Consider the following 19,340-nt stretch of genomic DNA (forward strand, 5'->3'; position numbering starts at 1 on the left):
GTTTCCGTTGTCCAGTGCGGTTGATGTCGGTGGTAAATTTTTATATTGACGTGATTGTTGTACTCACGGGCGTAGAAGGGACAACATGAATTTGCTCCGATAAGCATGGATAATGGAATGTTGAGAAGACGTGTTGCACATGGGTAAAGAAGAGGCTGACACCGAATCCCTGGGTCATGCCTCGCGCGCCATCGACCTCTTCGATCGCTTCCCACACGTCCCTGGCGCTCATGTCGTTGACAGAGGGCGATGCCCAATTGCTCTGATGGTCTCTCTTTGCTCTCTTCCCTTTTACTTTGAGAGTAGGAGACTAGCACTGTTCTCTTGTATTCTGCTGCTTGAGCGCGGCCCTACTTTGACTACTTGCTGTCCTTGCCGTCGACCTCACGCAATTAGAGCAGCGCGGACTACTAGAGCACACCAGCGCCGTTGATCACGGATCTCGACAACGTTGCGTTCAGTCAATACCCCCGCCCAGGTGGACTAGAGCAAGATGGCACTCGAGAACAGCATCTGGAACCTTGTACGTCTCTCATATCTGGCAAGTAACGCGCGTTGCTGACTACCAGCAGACGGTCTCCGCCATCTCCCCTATGTTCGCATACGACTTCTTCACGGGCGATAGTAGCACGGGTTGGGCGACGACCTGCACTGAAGGGGATGCGTATGCATGCGATGGGCATACAGCCCACGTTACGGGCGCAGCGGGGAGCATCAGCGTGACGTTCAACGGTACGTCTTATTTCCACATATATGCGCTCTTGTGGTAAGATCGATGGAACTGATATCGACACAGGGAACGGAATCGCCTTCTACGGGAACGTAACGAACTCCATGACCGTCACGCTATCCATCGACGGTGGGGGCAACGTAACCGAAGCCTTCGACAGCGTCAACCAAGTACTCGGGTCGGCACAGGGCCTCTCCTCCGGAGCGCATACAGCCCTGCTCAGCGTTTCCCCCTCCTCCCCCGCGGCACTACTCTTCTTCAACCAAGCCGTCATCTCCTACGACACGGGGCTAGCCAACGCCCAGCCCGATATCACCTACGTCGATGACCTGAACCCATCGATCTCGTACGGCGCATACTGGTTTGATTACCCAAACTACACCAACAGCTCCCAGAGCAATGCGACTGGGACTTTTCACGCGAGCAACGCGTACAACACTACCGCTTCGCTGAGGTTCAACGCGAGTGCTGTACTCCTCTACGGACCATGTTACGCAGCCACAGGGCTATTCGAAGTTGACGTAACCCCGGGACCGGGAACGACGGTTCTGAATACGACAGCCGCTGGCCCGCAAGTCGGCGCGCACGTATTCCAGAACTGTTTGAGGTACTTCGCCATGGGCTTGGATCCGACAGTGGAGAGGACGATATCGATGACGAATATCGAGAATGGCACGTATGCTACCCTGGACTATGTGGAGCTTGTCGGACTCTCCTCTGCGGGTCCTGGGGCTTCGGGCTCTGGTGCGAGTGGGACGACTGGAGGTGGTGGCTCATCAGGAACGAACATCGGTCCCATCGTCGGCGGTGTAGTCGGCGGTGTAGGCGGGCTATGTCTCATTCTTCTCCTCTTCCTCCTCTACAGACGACACCAACAAAAGCTGTGGGCGCAGCCCGAGCCCTTCGGGCCCCGGATGTCCCTTGACCAAGCAGACAGTGAGATCTCCCCCGCGCTCGCAACGGGCTCAAGTATAGTCCCTCTCGCCTCCGGGGTGGGCTCGGGGTCGGCGAGCCAAAGTCGCCCGAGACCGGAGAGCCAGGTCCTCTCTGTTGGCGGGACACCGTCGATGTCCCAAAAACAGGCCTTGATGGCACATTATGCCCTTGGTCAGCGAGCACGAGCACCGCCAAGTGACTTCAGCGCACCGAACAGCGTCGACTTGCCAAGTGCTCCCGTATCAGGCAGTACCCCGTCTGCGCCGTCCTCTGCTGCTGGTCCGGGCGCCTCAACGACTGCGTTGGTACCCGCAGTAGGGGCAGCAGGCGTAACAGCCTCCCCTTCCCAACCCTCACCACGAACACAGCCCTCTCCTACCAACACATCAATTCATTCGCCCTATGCTGCCACAATAGCCTCTAACGTCAACTATCATTTCCCCAGCCCCAGTCTGCGGCAGATCAGCAGCGACGTGAACCGGATTATCGCTGAGCTTTCGAGATTCGGGAGACCACCGGCACCGGGAGGCACGGGGGAGGAGGACTTGGAAAGCGAATTGGATCTGAACGAAGGGCATCCTGGTCCTGCCCCGCCGGCATATGATCAAAGTCATGGAGGGAACCAGTTATTCTGAACGTGTGGGAGGCGACGTTGGTTAGCTCAAGGACTCTTTGGTGCTGGGGAGGATGTTGGTAAACTGGTGAACTCTTGTTGTATTCATTTATGTTGCTTGTTGGCGTTGTACGCCCATTGTCTCTCTTCTTCTTCTCTTTTTGGTCACACCAGTGCATCTAATTATCTTGTCACTTATCATCAACCAACGTTCTTGCTCCAACCTTCTCTCCAGGGCACGTCGTTTCGTCTCATCCGTTCCTAGTACAGTATGTACACTAATACAAACACTTCCAAGGGAACTGCAAGATGTTAACGTCTTATGGACAAACACGGCTGGTGTCCAACAATCATAAATAGAACTAAGATCGGGCATTACGTACATTCTGCATGCACTGCCCCTGCCCCTGCAGGTAAGGTGCCGTCTGTCAAACGCAGCATAGCAACCTCGGCGTATTTGCATGAAGTCCCTTTCATCGGCACAGTAGCTGCACAACATGTAAAGCGGACAGCAGCCATATGAGAAACCAGTGGGAACTGCGACATCTTCTGCCGTTTGTACTTCAGTCCTGGTCCTTACGCGCGATCCCTGATGCCCTGATAGATTTGCCCCTTCTCTCCTTCCTTCTATTCGAATCTCAGCATTGTGCTTGTCCTGCAATTCTTGACCGCGTGTCGATATGGTATGATTAGGCTGAACACCATGGATCGGTCCTATAATCAAGCTGCTGGAGCCCACTGCTGTTGATGGCAAAGCTCTCCATATACCGAAACTGCCAATAAGCTGGGCTAGAGCAGGATGACGGTCGAGAATAGTATCTGGAACCTGGTGCGTCTTTTTCACTTCTTCTCATAGTGAGCAATGCTGATCGCCAGTAGACGGTCTTGGCCATATCCCCCATGTTCACCTATAACGCCTTCACGGGCGATAACAGCACGGGCTGGGGAACGACGTGCACCGATACGGGCTCCTACGTGTGTGATAGCAGCACGGCGCACATCACAAGCGTGGCAGGAAGTGTTAGCGTGTCTTTCAATGGTGCGTTTTGTTCTCTCCTCATATACATCTTCCTGGAAATGCCTCAGGGGGACTGATCTCGCTCACAGGGAGCGGAATCGCCTTCTATGGGAACGCCACCCACTCCATGACCGTCATGCTCTCCATCGATGGTGGGGGAAACGCGACCGAATCCTTCGACGCCGCCAACCAGGTGCTTGGGTCAACGCAGGGACTCTCTCCCGGCATGCACACTGTTGTGCTCAACACCTCACCCTCCTCCCCTGATGCTCTGCTCTCCTTCACCTATGCTGTCATCTCCCACGACACAGGTCTCGCCAACGTCCAGGTCGGTCCCTACGTCTTTGATGACCTGGGCACGGACATCTCCTATGATTCCTACTGGCTCGAATACCCCAACTTCAGCGACAGCACCGAAGTCAATGGAGCCAACACTTTCCATGCGAGCCACGTGTTCAATTCCACAGCTTCACTTAGCTTCGCCGCTAATGCTGTGCTTCTCTATGGGCCGTGCTCCACTAGTACGGGGCTCTTCAAGGTCGACGTGACCCCGGGCCCGGGGACAGTCATGCTGACCACGACGGCCTTCGGCACGCAGGTCAACATGTACGTCTTCCAGAGATGCCTGAGATACTTTGCGATGGGATTGGACACGAGAGTAGGGAGGAATATATCAATAACGAACATGGCGAATGGTACTCTTGCCACATTGGACTACATCGAGGTCATCTGGTTCTCATCTGGCGCTTCGGGCGGGGGAGCGAACGTCAGTGCGATCGTCGGTGGTATCACTGGCGGACTGGTGTTCCTCCTGTTGCTTTCCTTCCTATTTCTACGACACCGACATAAGCTGGCTGCCCAGCCCCAACCCATCCGCTTACTCGAACAAGCGAACAGTGACAGCTCCCTCCCGCTGGCGACAGGATCGGTTCAGGGAAGACTGGTCCACCCGAGGCCCGAGAACCATATCCTCTCCGCGGGAGAGAGACCATCGATAGCACAGGCGGCAGTCCTACCGGCGGATGCGCTCGTGTCGAGAAGTGCCCCACTGGTATTAGTCGGCCCATCACGGGGAGGAGGCACAACCGCTTCCCCGTCCGAGCTTTCCCCGCAAACACAACGGTTCCCCACAAGCTCTACCGTCCTCTCCTCAGCCGCTACGCTGTCCGCGCCGAATGATCTGTTCAGTCCCGAGGCACCTCTCCCAAGCCTACAGCAGCTTAGCTCCGACGTCAACCGGATTATTGCTGAGCTTTCCCGGCTTGCGCAATCACTAGCACCAGGAGACCCTGGCGAGGAGAACCTGGAAAGCGAGCTCGATTCGGCGGGGAGGGAACAGCCGGGCTTCGCACCTCCGGCTTACGAGCAGAGCCACGGGGGAAACCAATACTGATGCTTTCGCGGTCGGATGTTGGTGAGATGGAAGGATTTTGTCATATTAAGTTGCATTGTTCGTTCGATGTTGGAAGCCGGTTATATCTGCTTCCCTCCTTTTGGTCATCTCAGGGCACCCGGTCATCCCTGCCACCATTTTGTATCCATCATCAATCATGAACAATCCGCTGTGAGAGTTGTCATCTCTTTTTATCGTTTTCCCCAGTGGTTTCTAGTACAATCCCGTTTACCCCGCAGGATCGTACGTACCCCGCCGATCGAACGTCGTGTCTTTCACCACATTCAGCTGCTCCGGGGAAGTGTGTGTGTGGCTGCATGGGGAGGATTCGCGAAACCTCTTCGGCACATGTTCACGCCTCCCAAATCGTGCGCTCTCGCTCTTTTCGGCATATGTATATAATCCACAGCGTCTGCTTTCAGCATCTCATTAATGATGATAATATCTTGTAGCTCAAAATAGGAGTAGAGCTTGCGGATATGCCTCTGCCGATTCCGAAATAGATCACCAATCGGAGAAATAGTATCGACTGCTTGGCGCGTCGCGTCATACCGCGCTTCTCCACGCATGACCACCATCTCCATCTAGTGCACACACCCCTCGCAAGCTCCTGCTCTCCCCGATGCTCTCTCCATATCGCGGTAATTCATTTGCCCTCAGTCGGCGTCCCTAGAACCAGCTTCTCGCCCGGTCAAGTTGCCTAACTCTACCTGTCGAGATGCGTCACGCGTTTGCCAAATGGGGCTTGAAGACCTTCGACGACCAACACGTAGCCTCAGCTGGCGACTCGCCGGTTCTTGCCCTGCCTCTGGCTCTTCTGTCTCTTGCTCGGCCTATAACTCATTTGCGCATATGGTCCGACCGGACTGTAATGGTTGACCGTGCGGGAGAAGGACGGTGGAAGTCCATATCTCACCACTCGGATGGTACTCAAGTGTATGCCCTCCACTTTAATTGCACTAAAGTCTGTTCTTCGCTCATATTATGACTGTACTAGCTCCGGAAATGAGGCAATGGTTGAAATACTGCACAGTGCTGGCTGCACTGAGAGCTTTCGCTAGGGACAACCCGTCGTCAAGTTCAGCCCCCGATTTGCCATCATGGGCTCGAGACTCTCTAACCCTCGTGCTATCTGCACCTTCCTGCTATTGCTTGCACTAGCCAACTGCGTGCATGCGCTATTCCCTGATTGCCTTGCAGGTCCACTGGCAAACACCACAGTATGCGACTCTGCGCTGGACCCGCTTACTCGCGCCCGTGCGCTAGTCGGCATGTTGACGATGGCGGAGAAATTCAACAATACCGTCAACGCTTCCCCAGGTGTACCTCGCCTCGGTTTGCCACCCTACAATTGGTGGAGTGAAGGGCTGCACGGTGTTGCCAGCAGCCCGGGTGTCACCTTCGCTCCCGCCGGGCAGAACTTCAGCTACGCGACCTCCTTTCCCGAGCCGATCCTCATGGGTGCGGCCTTTGACGACAATCTTATCTATGACATTGCAACAATTATCAGCACTGAGGCTCGCGCATTCAACAACTTCAACCACTCCGGCCTCGACTTCTGGACCCCTAACATTAATCCTGTACGCGACCCTCGTTGGGGTCGCTCTCTCGAGACCCCCGGTGAGGACCCGTTCCATCTCGCCTCATACGTTGCCAAGCTTGTCACCGGTCTTCAATTCGGTGGTGACGATCCCAAGTATCAGAAGCTCGTTGCAACATGCAAGCACTATGCTGGATACGACCTTGAAAACTGGGGCGGATATGCGCGCTACGGTTTCGATGCTGTGATCTCGAACCAGGACCTGGTGGAATATTTCCTCCCTCCTTTCCAGACGTGCGCAAGGGACGTCAATGTCACTAGTGTCATGTGCTCGTACAATGCCGTGAACGGTATCCCCAGTTGCGCGAACGACTACCTTCTGCAGAGTCTGCTGAGGACGTATTGGGGATGGGAGCCCGACTCGGAAAGTCTCAATGCGCATTGTGAGTCGCATATTCTCTATCAATCAGCTATTTGTGTTTACCCAGCTGTAGACGTTACGTCGGATTGCGATGCCGTGTCGAACATTTATTATCCGCATAACTACACCATTACGCCGGAGCAGGTAAGGCAATAAATGTAACTGTGACACAAGCTAAATTCATGCGTTTTTTCTAGGCCGTCGCAGTTTCATTGAAGGCTGGAACCGATCTCGATTGCGGAACCTTTTACGCCGAGTGGCTGCCGTCATCTTATGAACAAGGACTGTTCCACCAAACGGATATCGATCGTGCGCTCATCCGCTCCTACGCGGCCTTGTTCCTTCTCGGGTACTTCGATCCGGCCGAGGGGCAGATCTATAGGCAGTACAACTGGGCGAATATCAACACCGACTATGCTCAACAACTCGCCTACACGGCTGCATGGGAAGGCATCACTCTGCTCAAGAATATTGATGATATGTTGCCGCTGCCTTCAACAATGACCAATATCGCGCTTATTGGTCCGTGGGCGAATGCAACCACACAGATGCAAGGCAACTATCAGGGTATTGCTCCATTCCTCCACAGTCCGCTGTACGCCCTCCAGCAGCGCGGGATCAACGTTACCTACGTACTGGGAACCAACATAACATCCAATTCTACCGCCGGTTTTGCCGCGGCGCTTGCCGCTGCCCAGACTGCCGATCTTACGTTGTACATTGGCGGCATTGATATTACGGTCGAAGCCGAAGCCATGGATCGGGTCAACATCACCTGGCCCGGCAACCAGCTTGACCTCATTGCGCAGCTCGCCAATGTGTCTACTCACCTGATCGTGTATCAGATGGGCGGTGGACAGATCGATGATACTGTTCTGCTCGAGAACCCGAAGGTACACGGACTGCTCTGGGGCGGCTATCCTGGCCAAGATGGTGGCACGGCAATGATCGACATACTGTATGGCAGTCGCGCTCCTGCCGGACGTCTTCCGCTCTCTCAGTACCCAGCAAATTTTATCAACGAAGTACCCATGACGGACATGCGCTTGCATCCCGCACTTGGCACTCCCGGCCGTACCTACAAGTGGTACAGCGGCGACTTGGTCTTGCCGTTCGGTTACGGTCTTCACTACACTACCTTCGCAAAAGCGGCTCTGAAGGACCACTCTCCCCGGTCTTCCGACATTGCCACCCTCGTTAATGAGGCGAAACAATCGAGCGCATGGCTAGACAAGGCATTCTTCGATGTCTTTGCCGCTGAGGTTACCAACACGGGCTCCCTTACTTCAGACTATGTTGCCCTCGGATACTTGACCGGCGAATTTGGCCCTGCACCGTACCCGAAGAGCTCACTCGTGTCTTACACTCGTCTGAGTCAAGTGACACCCGGCGAGACGCAGGTGGTCAATTTCGACCTGACTCTAGGCTCGATCGCTCGCGCCGATTACTATGGGGATTTGTACCTGTATCCCGGCACATATACGCTTGTGGTCGACGTCGTGGAACCTGTCGAGGTCGCGACGTTCTACCTTACTGGCCAAACCACTCTTCTGAATTCCTGGCCTGTTCCCAGTGCATGAGCATTTGACCGTGTTGTAGTGCTGCAATAACATCCCGTACAAGCTCTCTGACCGCGCTGTAGACTGAGTCTCTGCAAAGGTGCCGACCTTCGATCCAAGCAACTCCATTCGGAAGCCCAGTAGCAGGGTCCAGAGACAGTACAACGCTGCTCTGGCATAGAGCGCAACTTGAACCCGATGGCTGAGCGCACAGGTCTCGGCGCATACTTTGGGACTTTTTTCGGGGCTTACAGTGGTTGGTCAATACGCGGCATCGTGGCGACATATGCATCGTAACGTACTTTTTTTTCACGTCTGATGGCTTAGAAGGGGGCACAGGCAGTCCAGCTTTGCATTTCTACTGAGAATTACCAGTCTTCCTTGAGCGATCGTCTCCATCTCGCGATGTCTGACATGTACTCCCGGCTGGACCAACCCTTTCGAGCTTCCCCAGGCAGCTCAGGCATGTTGCCCCCTGTCGTACATGTGGGAACCTTTCCTTCTCGAGACGATACGGGAACATCCGGGCCATTGGACGACAACACTGGTGAGCTCCCGACAGCTCCGCAGTGCCAGCGGTACTCGACCCTGATTGGTCTGCATGCCTTCGCTTCTAACATTTCTCCGCGGAAACAAGTTCTCCTCTGTCCCCGCAAGAGGTTCTGACGATGCTGGAGTGTGAAGCAACTCTTCGTTCTGAATGGGGTAAACAGAAACAGATTCTCGTAATAGATGTTGGCCACCGATCAGAGGTTGCATTCGAGTCGACATATTCGATAAGATTCGCGGGTGCACCGAACCTTGAGCTTGTGCGACAAAGAGCCCGCTGGGTACTTTCCCTCGCTGTGGACCCCTAACGAGCCCGTTGCAAGCTGAGGGGAGGCCGCAGCAGTACTGCCGAAGAGATGTGAAAGTCATTTTTACTTGCTCATGCCACCAAAAGAAGACCCGCAGGTTTCTTTCGCTCCCACGCAAACCGCAAGCAGAGATCAGAACCAGAACTTGTCGACCCCGCTTCTCCTAGGAAGGGACGCCTCTTGCCTATCTAAGGGAGCCTGGTACATCTACCACAACGGACGACAGTTTCTCATGGCTCCCATACGTCCCTCCATCTGGCCACTTGCTTCCCTCGTTAGCAACTAGCAATCAACTCCATAAATTCAAAGTGCATTGGACGCGCACCGTCCCCAATCCATTCATTCATTTTCTGTACATAGGATGGCAGACTCACTTGCACTAGACGTCGCGACACTTGCCGGCTTCTTCTGTAGCGCCTTACTCTATGGTACGCTTCTAGTGATAGGAAAGATTTGGACTGACTGCATTACTCAGGAGTGTTCCTTGTCTTGTTGGTTATCGCTTTTTATGTCCTCATCTACAAACGGAAGACGCAGCGACCAAATTATATCCTCCTCGCCGGGTCATGTGGAATGTTCGTATTGAGTACTTTCACTCTCGCATTCACATATGCGAGGGCGCAAAAGGGGTTCATATACCTTCGCGATGAAAACGGTGGACCTATTGCGTATTTCGAACAAATAAACAGTCTCGAGGAAGTTGTTCGTACTGCCTTCATTTGCGCGTACTTGGTGCTGGCCGATGCCATCCTGGCAAGTCCATCTTTGTAAACTCCCCGAACTTAGCTGAATTATTTCTTAGATATACCGATGCTGGGTGGTGTGGACGGAGAGCTATTGGATCATAGCGTTTCCCTGTTTTCTATGGGTCGCAAGCATCGGTGCGTATCTGGGATCCAAAAGACGTTTGCAGTCTTGTTGAGGCCTCAGCAGTGGTGGATTGCATGATGATTGTGACAATGGCCGAGATGAATCCTGCCGAGTCGATTTTCGTCATTAATCTGGGCAAATGGATCACAGCAGTGCTCAGCCTCACGCTCACGCAAAATATCATTGTGCTCACGCTTATCGTGTACCGGATATGGAAAGTCAACACATCCATTGGACGAACATCAACTTCCAGCCTTCGACCTATCATTGCCGTTCTTTTGGAATCCGGCATCATGTATGTGACGGTGTGTGCGAATTTACCTGAAAGTCATGAACAGCTCTAATTCGGCATGACAGACTCTGTTCCTCTTCCTCGTTACATACCTCGCTGGATCCAACAGTCAGTTCATAATGGTCGATATCGTAAGTAGGCCTCATCGTGCCTGCTACCCTGCTAATATCTTATCAGCTCAATCCGATAATTGGTATCGCCTTCACTGTCCTTATCGTTCGGGTTGGCCTGGGCGCAACTCGATCGCAAATGGACTCAACCTACTTCCGCTCGCAGCATACAGGAGGCTCTCATGGCCTGGGTCCGATCGCTATCTCCGTCAACCGGAATGTACACCCTGACGAAGCGATGCTCGATGAAGATCATTCAGGATACAAGCTGGGGAGTGATGCAGAGCTTGCCGAGTCAGTACAAGGACAGTCAGAGGTAGCGTAGCGCAGTGATGGACTTTGTTTAACCTGTGGTTGTTGTCCACATCAAATGTTATATTGGGAATAAGCACATCCGAACATGGCGTGGATTCGACTCTTGGCAACCAAGGGCACACAATCTCATCACCAATAAACCCAATTCAATTAACGGAGTAAGGCGAAGCTCTTTATACAAAGTCTAGTGTGTGAGGCCATTGCACCACTTGTATAGCTCGCTGCCATTCGTTCCCACGATAGACTCGAGGTACGCATGGAAGGACTCGTAAGGGATGAGGTCAAGCGCACCCATAGGAGTGGTGGTCTGCATGATCTGGCCTCCGAGGAGGACGCGGACGAAGAACGAGCCAGACTTGGAATAGAGCTCAAAGACGACTTCCGTGCCCATACCCGGCCAGTACATGTTCGCCACTTGAAGAGCACCCATGAGAGGAGCGACAGAGCCGTCATGTGCGATGTTGTGCCGGTAGATGTCCTGATTCGTACCAGCGACCTTGCCTTCGAGGTGCGCTTTGATCTCGAGGATCCAGGCGCCGTAGTGGGTAGCGGAATAGAGAGTCGAGTTCTGAGCGAGACGGAAGTTGTATGCGTACTCCCAGTTGCCGAGACGGTAGACGGTGTTAGCGAGCTCCTGATCAACGCAGACATTGCTGTTGTTAACATTGCAAGGAAGAGGGAAACCGTGGCACTGCTTGGCAGAGAGGTTGTCGTAGTAGTGGTCGAAGGAAACGTGCCACCCGCCAGTATCGTTACGCGGGATCCCGGAGACAGCATCGAGCTTGTCATACACGGGAGCGGCGAGCTGGAGATGCTGGGCCCAAAGGGTTCCGGCTGCCTGATATCCCGAGTTGACCGCGCTGGCTGCGGGGCAGGAGAAAGCTGGCTCGAGAGAGTCGAAAGACGAAGACTGGATGAGCACCTGGTAACCGGAAAGATCGGGGTACATCGCCTTGATCAGACCACCGGCGACTTGGGATGTGATCACGTTGTTCGTGACGCGGTAGTGCATGCGGTTGGGATCGAGCTCCTTGGGCAGGAAACCGAGCTTCTCCTTGTACACGGACGCAAGGTCAAACCCGTGGGTCCAGGAATCAGCGATACCCTCCGCACTGATCTGACTGTGAAGCGATGTGTTCTGGGTTTAGCAGGCGAGTTGTGCAGGGGCATAAAGAGAACGCACGGGAACTGGCAGTTGGAGCCATTGAAACCCTGAATGGTGGTGAAAGGGTTGGATGGAGAAGTGAACGCTGACCACTAAATTCGATATCAGGGCGAGTCATAAGCTGTGCATATAACACCCAGACGCACCTGGATGGGAATCACTTCTGAACCAGGACCAGTTGCGTTCTTTCCGTAAGCTAAAAATGCGTATTTAGTGGGGCTCTGACGTTGAGGAGCTACGCACTAGCAGGACCCTCGCCATCACAAGACCAAAGGATGTCCTCCGCACCATTAGGGAAGATGTTAGAGCTATTTAATTTGGTCAGCATCATATTGCATATAGGGCACTTCAGGGTGCTCACGCATAAGGAGTCCTCTTGTGATGACGGTGGATCAACTCGACGTATTCGAGCTTGTAACTCGAGTCGACATTCTGGTACTCCTTAGCACGAACGTGGGGCATCGCACACCAGTTATATGCAGTCGAGTAGATATCATCAGGAGTGACAGACGAGTTGTAGATGCCCGGAGCGCCAGTACCGTTGATCGCGAAGGTCAGGTTGTTCCAGTTAGTGTTCAAGGGCGGGTAGTGGGTGATGTTCGGGAACGTAGCGACGGCAGAGCCGGCCGCGCTGACGGCGAGAACGAGCTTTGACAGGACAGACATTAATCTGATGAGGCTTGAGACCTGAGCAAAGAGTGCGAGCTGGAACTGGACAGGAATGACCGCTCGTAGAGAAGCCAAGGGCGACCACATGGGATCGACTTTATACCCTTTGGTTGTCGGTCGTACGTCACAAGTCGGGCTTCATTCCTTCTGATTCGACAGCTGTGATCGCGAACGTGCCAATCTGGTGCGCATAAGCCCTTTGAGAGACTGGACAAGATGTTGTACTTACCTTTTAATTGGTGAATACGAACAACGTCAAGTAAGGCGGTCTGTTTCCGATATCGAGGAACGTGGCCGGTTCGCACACGCGCTCTCTCCGGATATCCGAAAAGGAAGGATATGTTACGGCGGGGCGGACGTGTGGCTCTTGTTGGGAATGTTTATTGTTCGTTTGTGAGCATGCTGGAATGTTGAACGCCAATAGGGAAGGTAGGGATCAACGCACGTGCAGGGAAGAGCATGCGATGTCAGTCTTGTCTCGACTCACACGACCATCAAGATTGGTATGACTGCGAGACTGGTGTCAGTCACAGTCCGATATAGTCGGCATCAATGGTATAAGTATAGATCGGTCATGCGGTAATAAATCGATGGTATGATTCACGCTTAACCAGATATTAGATTTACGAAACCCAAAGCGCCTCTTTTCCACTGTCTGACTACGCCAAATGGCCATTCCACCAAGCGTAGAGCTCGCTTCCATTCGTTCCGACAAGCGTCTCGAGGTACGCATGGAACGTGTCGTATGTGACTATATCAAGAGTGCCTGGAGGGTAGTTATCTGTAAGGAAGACGCGGATGAACCACGAGCCGCCTTTGAGTAGAGCTCAAAGACGACCTCCGTGTCCATACCTGGCTAGTATTCATTCGCCACTTGGAGCGCATCCATGACAGGAGCAATCGAGCAGTCGTGCGCCATATTGCGTCTGTAGATGTCCTCGTTCGTTCCGCCGACCTTACCCTCGAGGTTGCTTTTCAGCTCAAGCAGGTATGCGCCCCATGTGAATCGCTGCGTACAATATTAATGTGGAGTGTTCCGCTACGCGCCACTTGTGCCCGTATTCCCAGCATCGAGCTTGTCGTAGACTGAGGCGACAAAGCTGGAGATGCGCATGTCATATTCGCCCCCTGGTACCGGAGGAATTCCCTCATGTTAGTCAGAGCTCGTGGGCGCGCCCTCTGAAGGGTGGCTGTGTGGTCTCATTCCGTTATTCCGTTTCAGTGTCACGTGCTTGCTCAGCAACCGCTGCATTGGGCCCACGTACAGTACAGACAGGTGCATCACAAAACCTTTTACTCTTCCAAGCTGATCAAGCGATTTCTGGCTAACCAGGCTACTCGATTTATGGCTTTGGCGTTATTCGAAGCTCATGATGACTTGTTGGGCCTCTTGGGAAATCACACAGTCGACTCTGTGAGGCTATGGGAGCAGAAGGAGTGGACAGGGTACATCGTAACGGTCACCGTCAACTTGCACGAAACTTTGCGAATAATCGACCCGGAACCTGTGCAGTTACAGAGCGGCGAGTCTATTGATGTGGAGAAGGTGCAGGGCCCGAGCATGTTGGCCTTGGTTTGCAATGTGAGGAGACCGTCTTCGTCGCCCACGCCCATTGGAGCGAGCTCCAGCTCCTCTACCTCCAACATGATACCAACCCGAATCGACTGGAATGCCCCTGTTCCGTTCCACTCTGCAACCTGATAAACCACTCAGCCGGATGTCGGAACATTGGCGAACCTGCATGTGACCTGAATGGTTTTTACGCTCAATTTTGTGAACCGGCCAGCCTGTGGCCTCGCAGACTTTGCGTAGTTCGTGGTCCTCCTGCTACAGCCCACCAAAGCGTTCCCAAAGAACGCTTTCTAATGTGCCAACTGGCATGTCAAATTCCCCGTCGTCGCACCTTCCCCAAGCCCCGATACAGAGCCCCTCAAGATGCGGATGAATGCCTGGTGAATGAACTGTTGGATATGGTACAGTGCCCGCAACACCAACGCAACACCAACATAAAACCCTGCGACATTTCGGCTATGTCAATGGACAGACACACTCCGATCGTGGTTGATCTCACGCCATTTTCTCCTCTCGACATGCACACAACCTTCACTACTAGTGCAGAGTGGCTGCAGCAGCTTATCTTGGTGGAGGACGTGGTACTCGAGCGATACGCGAGGAGCAAGGCCGAACATGCGCAGTACGACCTTCGCACAGGCGGTCTGCATGTGATCACACGGGATGCCGTTTACGGACGGGATTGGTCAGAGGACCTTGCGTCGAAGGATATATTTACCATCAACATGGTGTCGCATGAAGACTCTGGTTTCGACGGGATGACATGCCTGAGCGACTTCAAAATCGCCCGTCGATGGTCGTCAACGGACATTCCAGATTTCAGAAACGAAACACCAGGCCTTCCTGGCCGGAGGAAGAGAGGACAGAGCGTCACGGCGCCGAGAATCGATGTCTGTCCTGTAGGGGCCTAATAACAACCTCTTTCACCCTTTCCCACGCACGTCATGTGCCAGGTCATCATCTGCAGGGGCACGCGTACGTCGGAACACGAGAATGGTGCCTACCAAGCACAGGACAAATCACAGCCTGGCGAGCATTGGAAGAATCAGAAGGTGCACGAGATCCCTCACGAGTGCGTCACCTCCTTCGCTCTCCGCACGTAGAAATCCACATTGTGCAGTAACATGCTCCTTGTTTTCCCCGGTCTCATGTTCTCCGTCTTTCTCCCCCATCTCGACCACACGATCGTAGCCACCGCGCTGCCTACAATCGTCTCCGAACTCGGGCGTGCAGACCAGTAGCACCGACTACCTCCTCGCCTGCTCCCCTGATAACGACGTTCTATCGCGCCAGTGTGGGGACTAGTCCTCCAGCGACAGATAGTCACCTGTCACCACCCTCAACAACTGAACTAATAGTAAGAAAGGTGGGTATGTCAGAGCGTGCCAATAAGTGGACAAGACACAAAGAGGATCTTGCACTCTGTTGTAAGGGTGGAGCCGTGAGAAAATCATCAGGCTTCGAATACCAAGTTGTTTTATCATCTATAAAGATGGGGCCATGAGGATACATGCAGGAACATACAAGAGGTCCGTGAACCATGCTAGGGTGCGGTAGTGACAACGTATTTCACACGCCAAGATCGTCACGGGACAAGTTCCAACCCTTTCCGGCATCGTCGCCAATAGAGCGCATCTGAATGGTGTCTACATGTATGGCGTCCTCTACTTCAGCATCTCTTGTACGTGCTTTGTCGAAAGTCGATACCATGAGTTGACGCGCTCTTTCGAATGGAAGAAAATGTGATGTATCCCTTTGCCCTCGGGGCTGAGAGCGCGTCTGTGACTGTTGGGACGGATTGGAGTTGTTGGAGTGGGGCGATGCACGGCTGACGCGTATGGTCAGAAGGCTGAATGTTATGCCCTGATCCTAGTATGAGTCGCCTGATTTTTGTACACAAAGACAGTACTCACAATCATCGGGTTGATCTGGGTAGGAGATTTCAGAAAAGTGGTTTCACTGGGACAAGTCACGATACTCACTGCATCAACCATGATATACTGCGAGTTGCTAGATGTGACGTATGTCATTAAGAAAATGAAGATCATGGCTACAAAAACTGCGCCGCTTTCGATGATGACATTCAAAATCGGTCGCAAGCTGCCCATAGCTGGTCCACCTGCGGACTGGTTGATTCGCCATATACGGAAGACGATGAGCGACGTGACGATGATGTTTTGGGAGAGAATGAGCGAAAGGGCTGCGGTAATACGTGGCTGCAGAGACTCGGCAAACACGGTGAAGCCGGCGGATAGGGAAGCAAGTGTCACTGTTGTGAGGATATCCATAGCTGAGAGACGATATCAGCAATTGACGAACGATCGACCGAGCGGCACTCACATATTCCAGCGAGAAGAATGAGAACCGGAAACGCGATAACGACAAGCTGTCTACTCCACACAACCCAGCAGCGGTAGATCTAAGAAATGACAAAGTCAGAATCAGCTGAATTCCAAGGCCAGCCCAGCCTACTAATATTACGTCGCCCAGCACGGCATATGTGAGGACGAGTGCTGTCCGAGTCACCTCTTTCCAGTCTCCTAGTTCCTCAAAATATGCCACAGGACCTCCGGCAATATTCCTCATGAACACAAAGGCGTCGAGGCAGCGGGAAAAGCTGAGCGCAAGCACAAAGGTATTGAGCACGAACATGGCTGTCACACCACTGATCAAAATATAATTTGGGCGCGGAGTATTGCGTCGATAAAGCAGAGTATGAAGGCAGAGGACGAATAAAACGACGAAAATGCCATAAAGAATCGATCCACAGAAGAGTCCAGCAAGATTGGCGACGTCGAGTGGAAGCGAGTCTGCCATGACGAGCGGTCACCACACAGCTCAACTGACAGAATATGTGATGACGGGCAGACAAGGGGAAGGGATAGGCGATTCAACCATCATCGTCTCAGTCTTTGGACAGTATATAGGAGCACTTACCCGGAGGATCCGGGGATGCTCCTGATGGAAAGGGAGGAAATCAGCGACCGTCGTTCATCGTGTTCAGATTGCTGATGTCTGCCGAAGTGGACCACGAGGATGACAGTCCAGCACATTGCTGGCATAGTTCGGATATAACCACGCTAGCAGATGTAAGGGTTGAAAGCGCGAGATCTCAAACTCGGAAGTTGCTACGAAGGAAGTAACGGAACGCTTCAAGCCCAAGCATCATCCACGGCTTCCGCAACCAGAACTTGGCGCGACTTTCGCAACCAACTGGGCTAGAGCCACCTCGCCTCCTATCATGGATGGAAAACGCATACATTTAAGCGATGTCCAGAGATACGGCGTCTGTGCCACGTTGTTTCATCAGATAAACAACACAGCTTCACGCCACGGGGCACAGGAATCCAAACGTCGAATCGAACTCTCCGATATGTCGCGGAGAGATTGCCGAATACTGTCGAAATATGACCATCAGAGTGATGCAGGATAAGCAACGTGTGTCTCTCTCTCCCGGCACAGGGAGTCAGCCTGATGAGGATCGGAGGGTCTTCGCTTCCGGCGACTCGATTCAGCACCGCCCCATCACGTGTTGCCGAACTTTTGGCGCGTCATACTACGCGCGATGCCCGTGTACTGATCAAGCAGTCCGATTCTCTTGGCATGATGAATCTCTACTGGGACTCCTTTCTCAACTCCTCTATATACCCCGGTAACGCGAGGAAGGAGACCTGGATATTCATTTGATACCATCCACTGGAATGACAACCCCACGCCGTGCGTATCTTCCTGCCGTTCACATGAATATGATTATGAACAGGAGATACAGGCAACGAGTTGTTCTCTGGACCCAAAGCGATGACAGCGTCTGCTGATTCATCCCAGCTCCAGCGGGCAGATTCCAGTCGTGCAACTCCTAAGCGGCAGCGTACTCAAGAAGAACAGGACAAGTTGGATGATCAAGCGAGGCACGAAGCCATGCACAACTTAGTGCAGAGCTGGCAGGACCGATTGCAGCTCATTGCCCTGATCGTTCGTTCTGCATTTAAGCTGTCACGCAAGCACCGTTCTAACTCAAACACAGACAACGTTCTTTGCGGCCGCGGAGATCAACTTTTTGGTAATGACGACGGGGGATGATACCAGTTCTGCCGTCCGTCAAACTGCGAACGCGTGCTTCAATGGCGCCGTCGTTTTCCACGCATTCAGCGCCACCGTTTCCTTTCTTGCCGCATTCCTGCTTGTAGGCTACAAGCTGAAGGAAGCCAATAAAGAGAAGAAGGAGGTGGAAACCGGTATCGAAAGTCCCGAAAATGAGGCTAAGGCTGAGGAGGGTCGGATTCAGGCGACTCCCGTCCCCGCACAAACACTGAGCGCACCTACTTTGCCTCCTTTAGCACCGAGCCCCCCCATCTCAGCCGGGAATACGCCGCGCGCTCCGCTTACGCTGTTGGGTCGATCCAACTCGCCATTTCACAAAGCTTCGAACTCGGCCGGTAACTCCTCTGACTTCCTGCCTAACATCTCGATGCCGTTCTCGGCCAATCCAAGAATGGTACAAACCTACTTCTTGGGATCGGGCCAACCGCCTGTACACCTTCTCGAACGGCTGCATACATGTTGTACTTGGTCCGCCCTCAATGGATTCATCCTCGCATTTGTTGGCATGGTGTGCTACACTTGGGCCTGGCACGCGAGGGCAGTGGCTATCTTCACCAGTGCCTGCCTTGCCGCATGTGTGGCTTCTGTTGTCATCTTTGTGAGCACAGGGAGCTATGTTATCCAGGACGACGACTAAACATGCAACAATTCGGCGTTTCGAGACGAGTTCCGCCGCGCATGGCGATGCTCGGCATGAAAAGATCATCGCCATGAAAAGTGACGAAACCATTATATGGTACCTGCTTGAAGCATATTAACGAACACGCCCATGTCTATCTATTACCCGATCATGTACATATATCCATTGATGATTTACCACAGTCCAGCATAATTTGTTGAAAGCGAAGCAGCCAATCGATTCGCCCCACGGTTGTTGCATTGGATAAGCTACAGATCATATGTAGTTGGTCAAGTCCTCTGAATAAAGTCTCCGCAAAACTGGCTGCAAGTGTTGATCACTCGAGTTGTACATCGATCTCAGTGTGGCATAGTGCATTTGGCTGAATTTGCCAGCAGGCAAAATCCAGTTTTCCCACATAATCGTTGCACGTCTTGTCGTAAACTGCACCGGAGGTGGGTGGTCGTGTGTCCTCTCGCTTATCGTTATCTTGAGCAACAAGTTACCCAGAACAGACCGTAAAATCTGCATCGATACATATTGGTCCGTCGTGCCGGAG

At 53.1% G+C, this 19,340-nt stretch overlaps 9 protein-coding genes across 9 annotated transcripts; 7 read left to right on the plus strand and 2 right to left on the minus strand.

The window, feature by feature from the left end:
- The first annotated feature begins 270 nt into the window (after nucleotides 1-270).
- On the plus strand, nucleotides 271-2,575 carry DACRYDRAFT_19910 (uncharacterized protein). The gene is made up of 3 exons (XM_040771717.1): nucleotides 271-523; nucleotides 573-732; nucleotides 797-2,575. Exons 1-3 carry the CDS (start codon nucleotides 494-496, stop codon nucleotides 2,299-2,301), a joined length of 1,695 nt encoding a protein of 564 aa, XP_040632293.1. The 5' UTR covers nucleotides 271-493; the 3' UTR covers nucleotides 2,302-2,575.
- Nucleotides 2,576-3,078: 503 nt separating this feature from the next.
- On the plus strand, nucleotides 3,079-4,690 carry DACRYDRAFT_113531 (uncharacterized protein; the record flags this gene model as incomplete). The annotated part of the gene is made up of 3 exons (XM_040769648.1): nucleotides 3,079-3,108; nucleotides 3,159-3,318; nucleotides 3,387-4,690. 3 exons carry the CDS (start codon nucleotides 3,079-3,081, stop codon nucleotides 4,688-4,690), a joined length of 1,494 nt encoding a protein of 497 aa, XP_040632294.1.
- Nucleotides 4,691-5,790: 1,100 nt separating this feature from the next.
- DACRYDRAFT_113532 (uncharacterized protein) lies at nucleotides 5,791-8,231 on the plus strand (the record flags this gene model as incomplete). The annotated part of the gene is made up of 3 exons (XM_040769649.1): nucleotides 5,791-6,673; nucleotides 6,725-6,795; nucleotides 6,849-8,231. 3 exons carry the CDS (start codon nucleotides 5,791-5,793, stop codon nucleotides 8,229-8,231), a joined length of 2,337 nt encoding a protein of 778 aa, XP_040632818.1.
- Nucleotides 8,232-9,428: 1,197 nt separating this feature from the next.
- DACRYDRAFT_103887 (uncharacterized protein) lies at nucleotides 9,429-10,664 on the plus strand (the record flags this gene model as incomplete). Its single annotated transcript, XM_040767834.1, has 6 exons — nucleotides 9,429-9,495; nucleotides 9,543-9,769; nucleotides 9,870-9,948; nucleotides 10,001-10,242; nucleotides 10,295-10,360; nucleotides 10,407-10,664. The coding sequence occupies 6 exons, from the start codon at nucleotides 9,429-9,431 to the stop codon at nucleotides 10,662-10,664; spliced, it is 939 nt and encodes a 312-aa protein (XP_040632295.1).
- Nucleotides 10,665-10,831: 167 nt separating this feature from the next.
- On the minus strand, nucleotides 10,832-12,901 carry DACRYDRAFT_19911 (phosphoglycerate mutase-like protein). Its single transcript, XM_040771718.1, has 6 exons — nucleotides 12,718-12,901; nucleotides 12,181-12,669; nucleotides 12,063-12,127; nucleotides 11,966-12,015; nucleotides 11,838-11,911; nucleotides 10,832-11,775 (listed from the first exon to the last, which is right to left on the minus strand). The coding sequence occupies exons 2-6, from the start codon at nucleotides 12,483-12,485 to the stop codon at nucleotides 10,839-10,841; spliced, it is 1,431 nt and encodes a 476-aa protein (XP_040632296.1). The 5' UTR covers nucleotides 12,486-12,669; nucleotides 12,718-12,901; the 3' UTR covers nucleotides 10,832-10,838.
- Nucleotides 12,902-13,156: 255 nt separating this feature from the next.
- On the plus strand, nucleotides 13,157-14,190 carry DACRYDRAFT_103889 (uncharacterized protein; the record flags this gene model as incomplete). Its single annotated transcript, XM_040767835.1, has 2 exons — nucleotides 13,157-13,213; nucleotides 13,822-14,190. The coding sequence occupies 2 exons, from the start codon at nucleotides 13,157-13,159 to the stop codon at nucleotides 14,188-14,190; spliced, it is 426 nt and encodes a 141-aa protein (XP_040632297.1).
- Nucleotides 14,191-14,519: 329 nt separating this feature from the next.
- DACRYDRAFT_103890 (uncharacterized protein) lies at nucleotides 14,520-15,302 on the plus strand (the record flags this gene model as incomplete). The annotated part of the gene is made up of 3 exons (XM_040767836.1): nucleotides 14,520-14,951; nucleotides 15,015-15,133; nucleotides 15,182-15,302. The coding sequence occupies 3 exons, from the start codon at nucleotides 14,520-14,522 to the stop codon at nucleotides 15,300-15,302; spliced, it is 672 nt and encodes a 223-aa protein (XP_040632298.1).
- Nucleotides 15,303-15,917: 615 nt separating this feature from the next.
- Nucleotides 15,918-16,878, minus strand: DACRYDRAFT_46391 (uncharacterized protein; the record flags this gene model as incomplete). The annotated part of the gene is made up of 3 exons (XM_040774700.1): nucleotides 15,918-16,351; nucleotides 16,402-16,480; nucleotides 16,534-16,878. 3 exons carry the CDS (start codon nucleotides 16,876-16,878, stop codon nucleotides 15,918-15,920), a joined length of 858 nt encoding a protein of 285 aa, XP_040632299.1.
- A 952-nt stretch (nucleotides 16,879-17,830) lies between these two features.
- DACRYDRAFT_113534 (uncharacterized protein) lies at nucleotides 17,831-18,799 on the plus strand (the record flags this gene model as incomplete). The annotated part of the gene is made up of 2 exons (XM_040769650.1): nucleotides 17,831-18,033; nucleotides 18,086-18,799. The coding sequence occupies exons 1-2, from the start codon at nucleotides 17,860-17,862 to the stop codon at nucleotides 18,797-18,799; spliced, it is 888 nt and encodes a 295-aa protein (XP_040632300.1). The 5' UTR covers nucleotides 17,831-17,859.
- Between the last annotated feature and the right edge of the window lie 541 nt (nucleotides 18,800-19,340).

Source organism: Dacryopinax primogenitus, assembly GCF_000292625.1.
Source record: "Dacryopinax primogenitus strain DJM-731 SS1 chromosome Unknown DACRYscaffold_2, whole genome shotgun sequence".
Classification (NCBI taxonomy): Eukaryota; Fungi; Basidiomycota; class Dacrymycetes; order Dacrymycetales; family Dacrymycetaceae; genus Dacryopinax; species Dacryopinax primogenitus.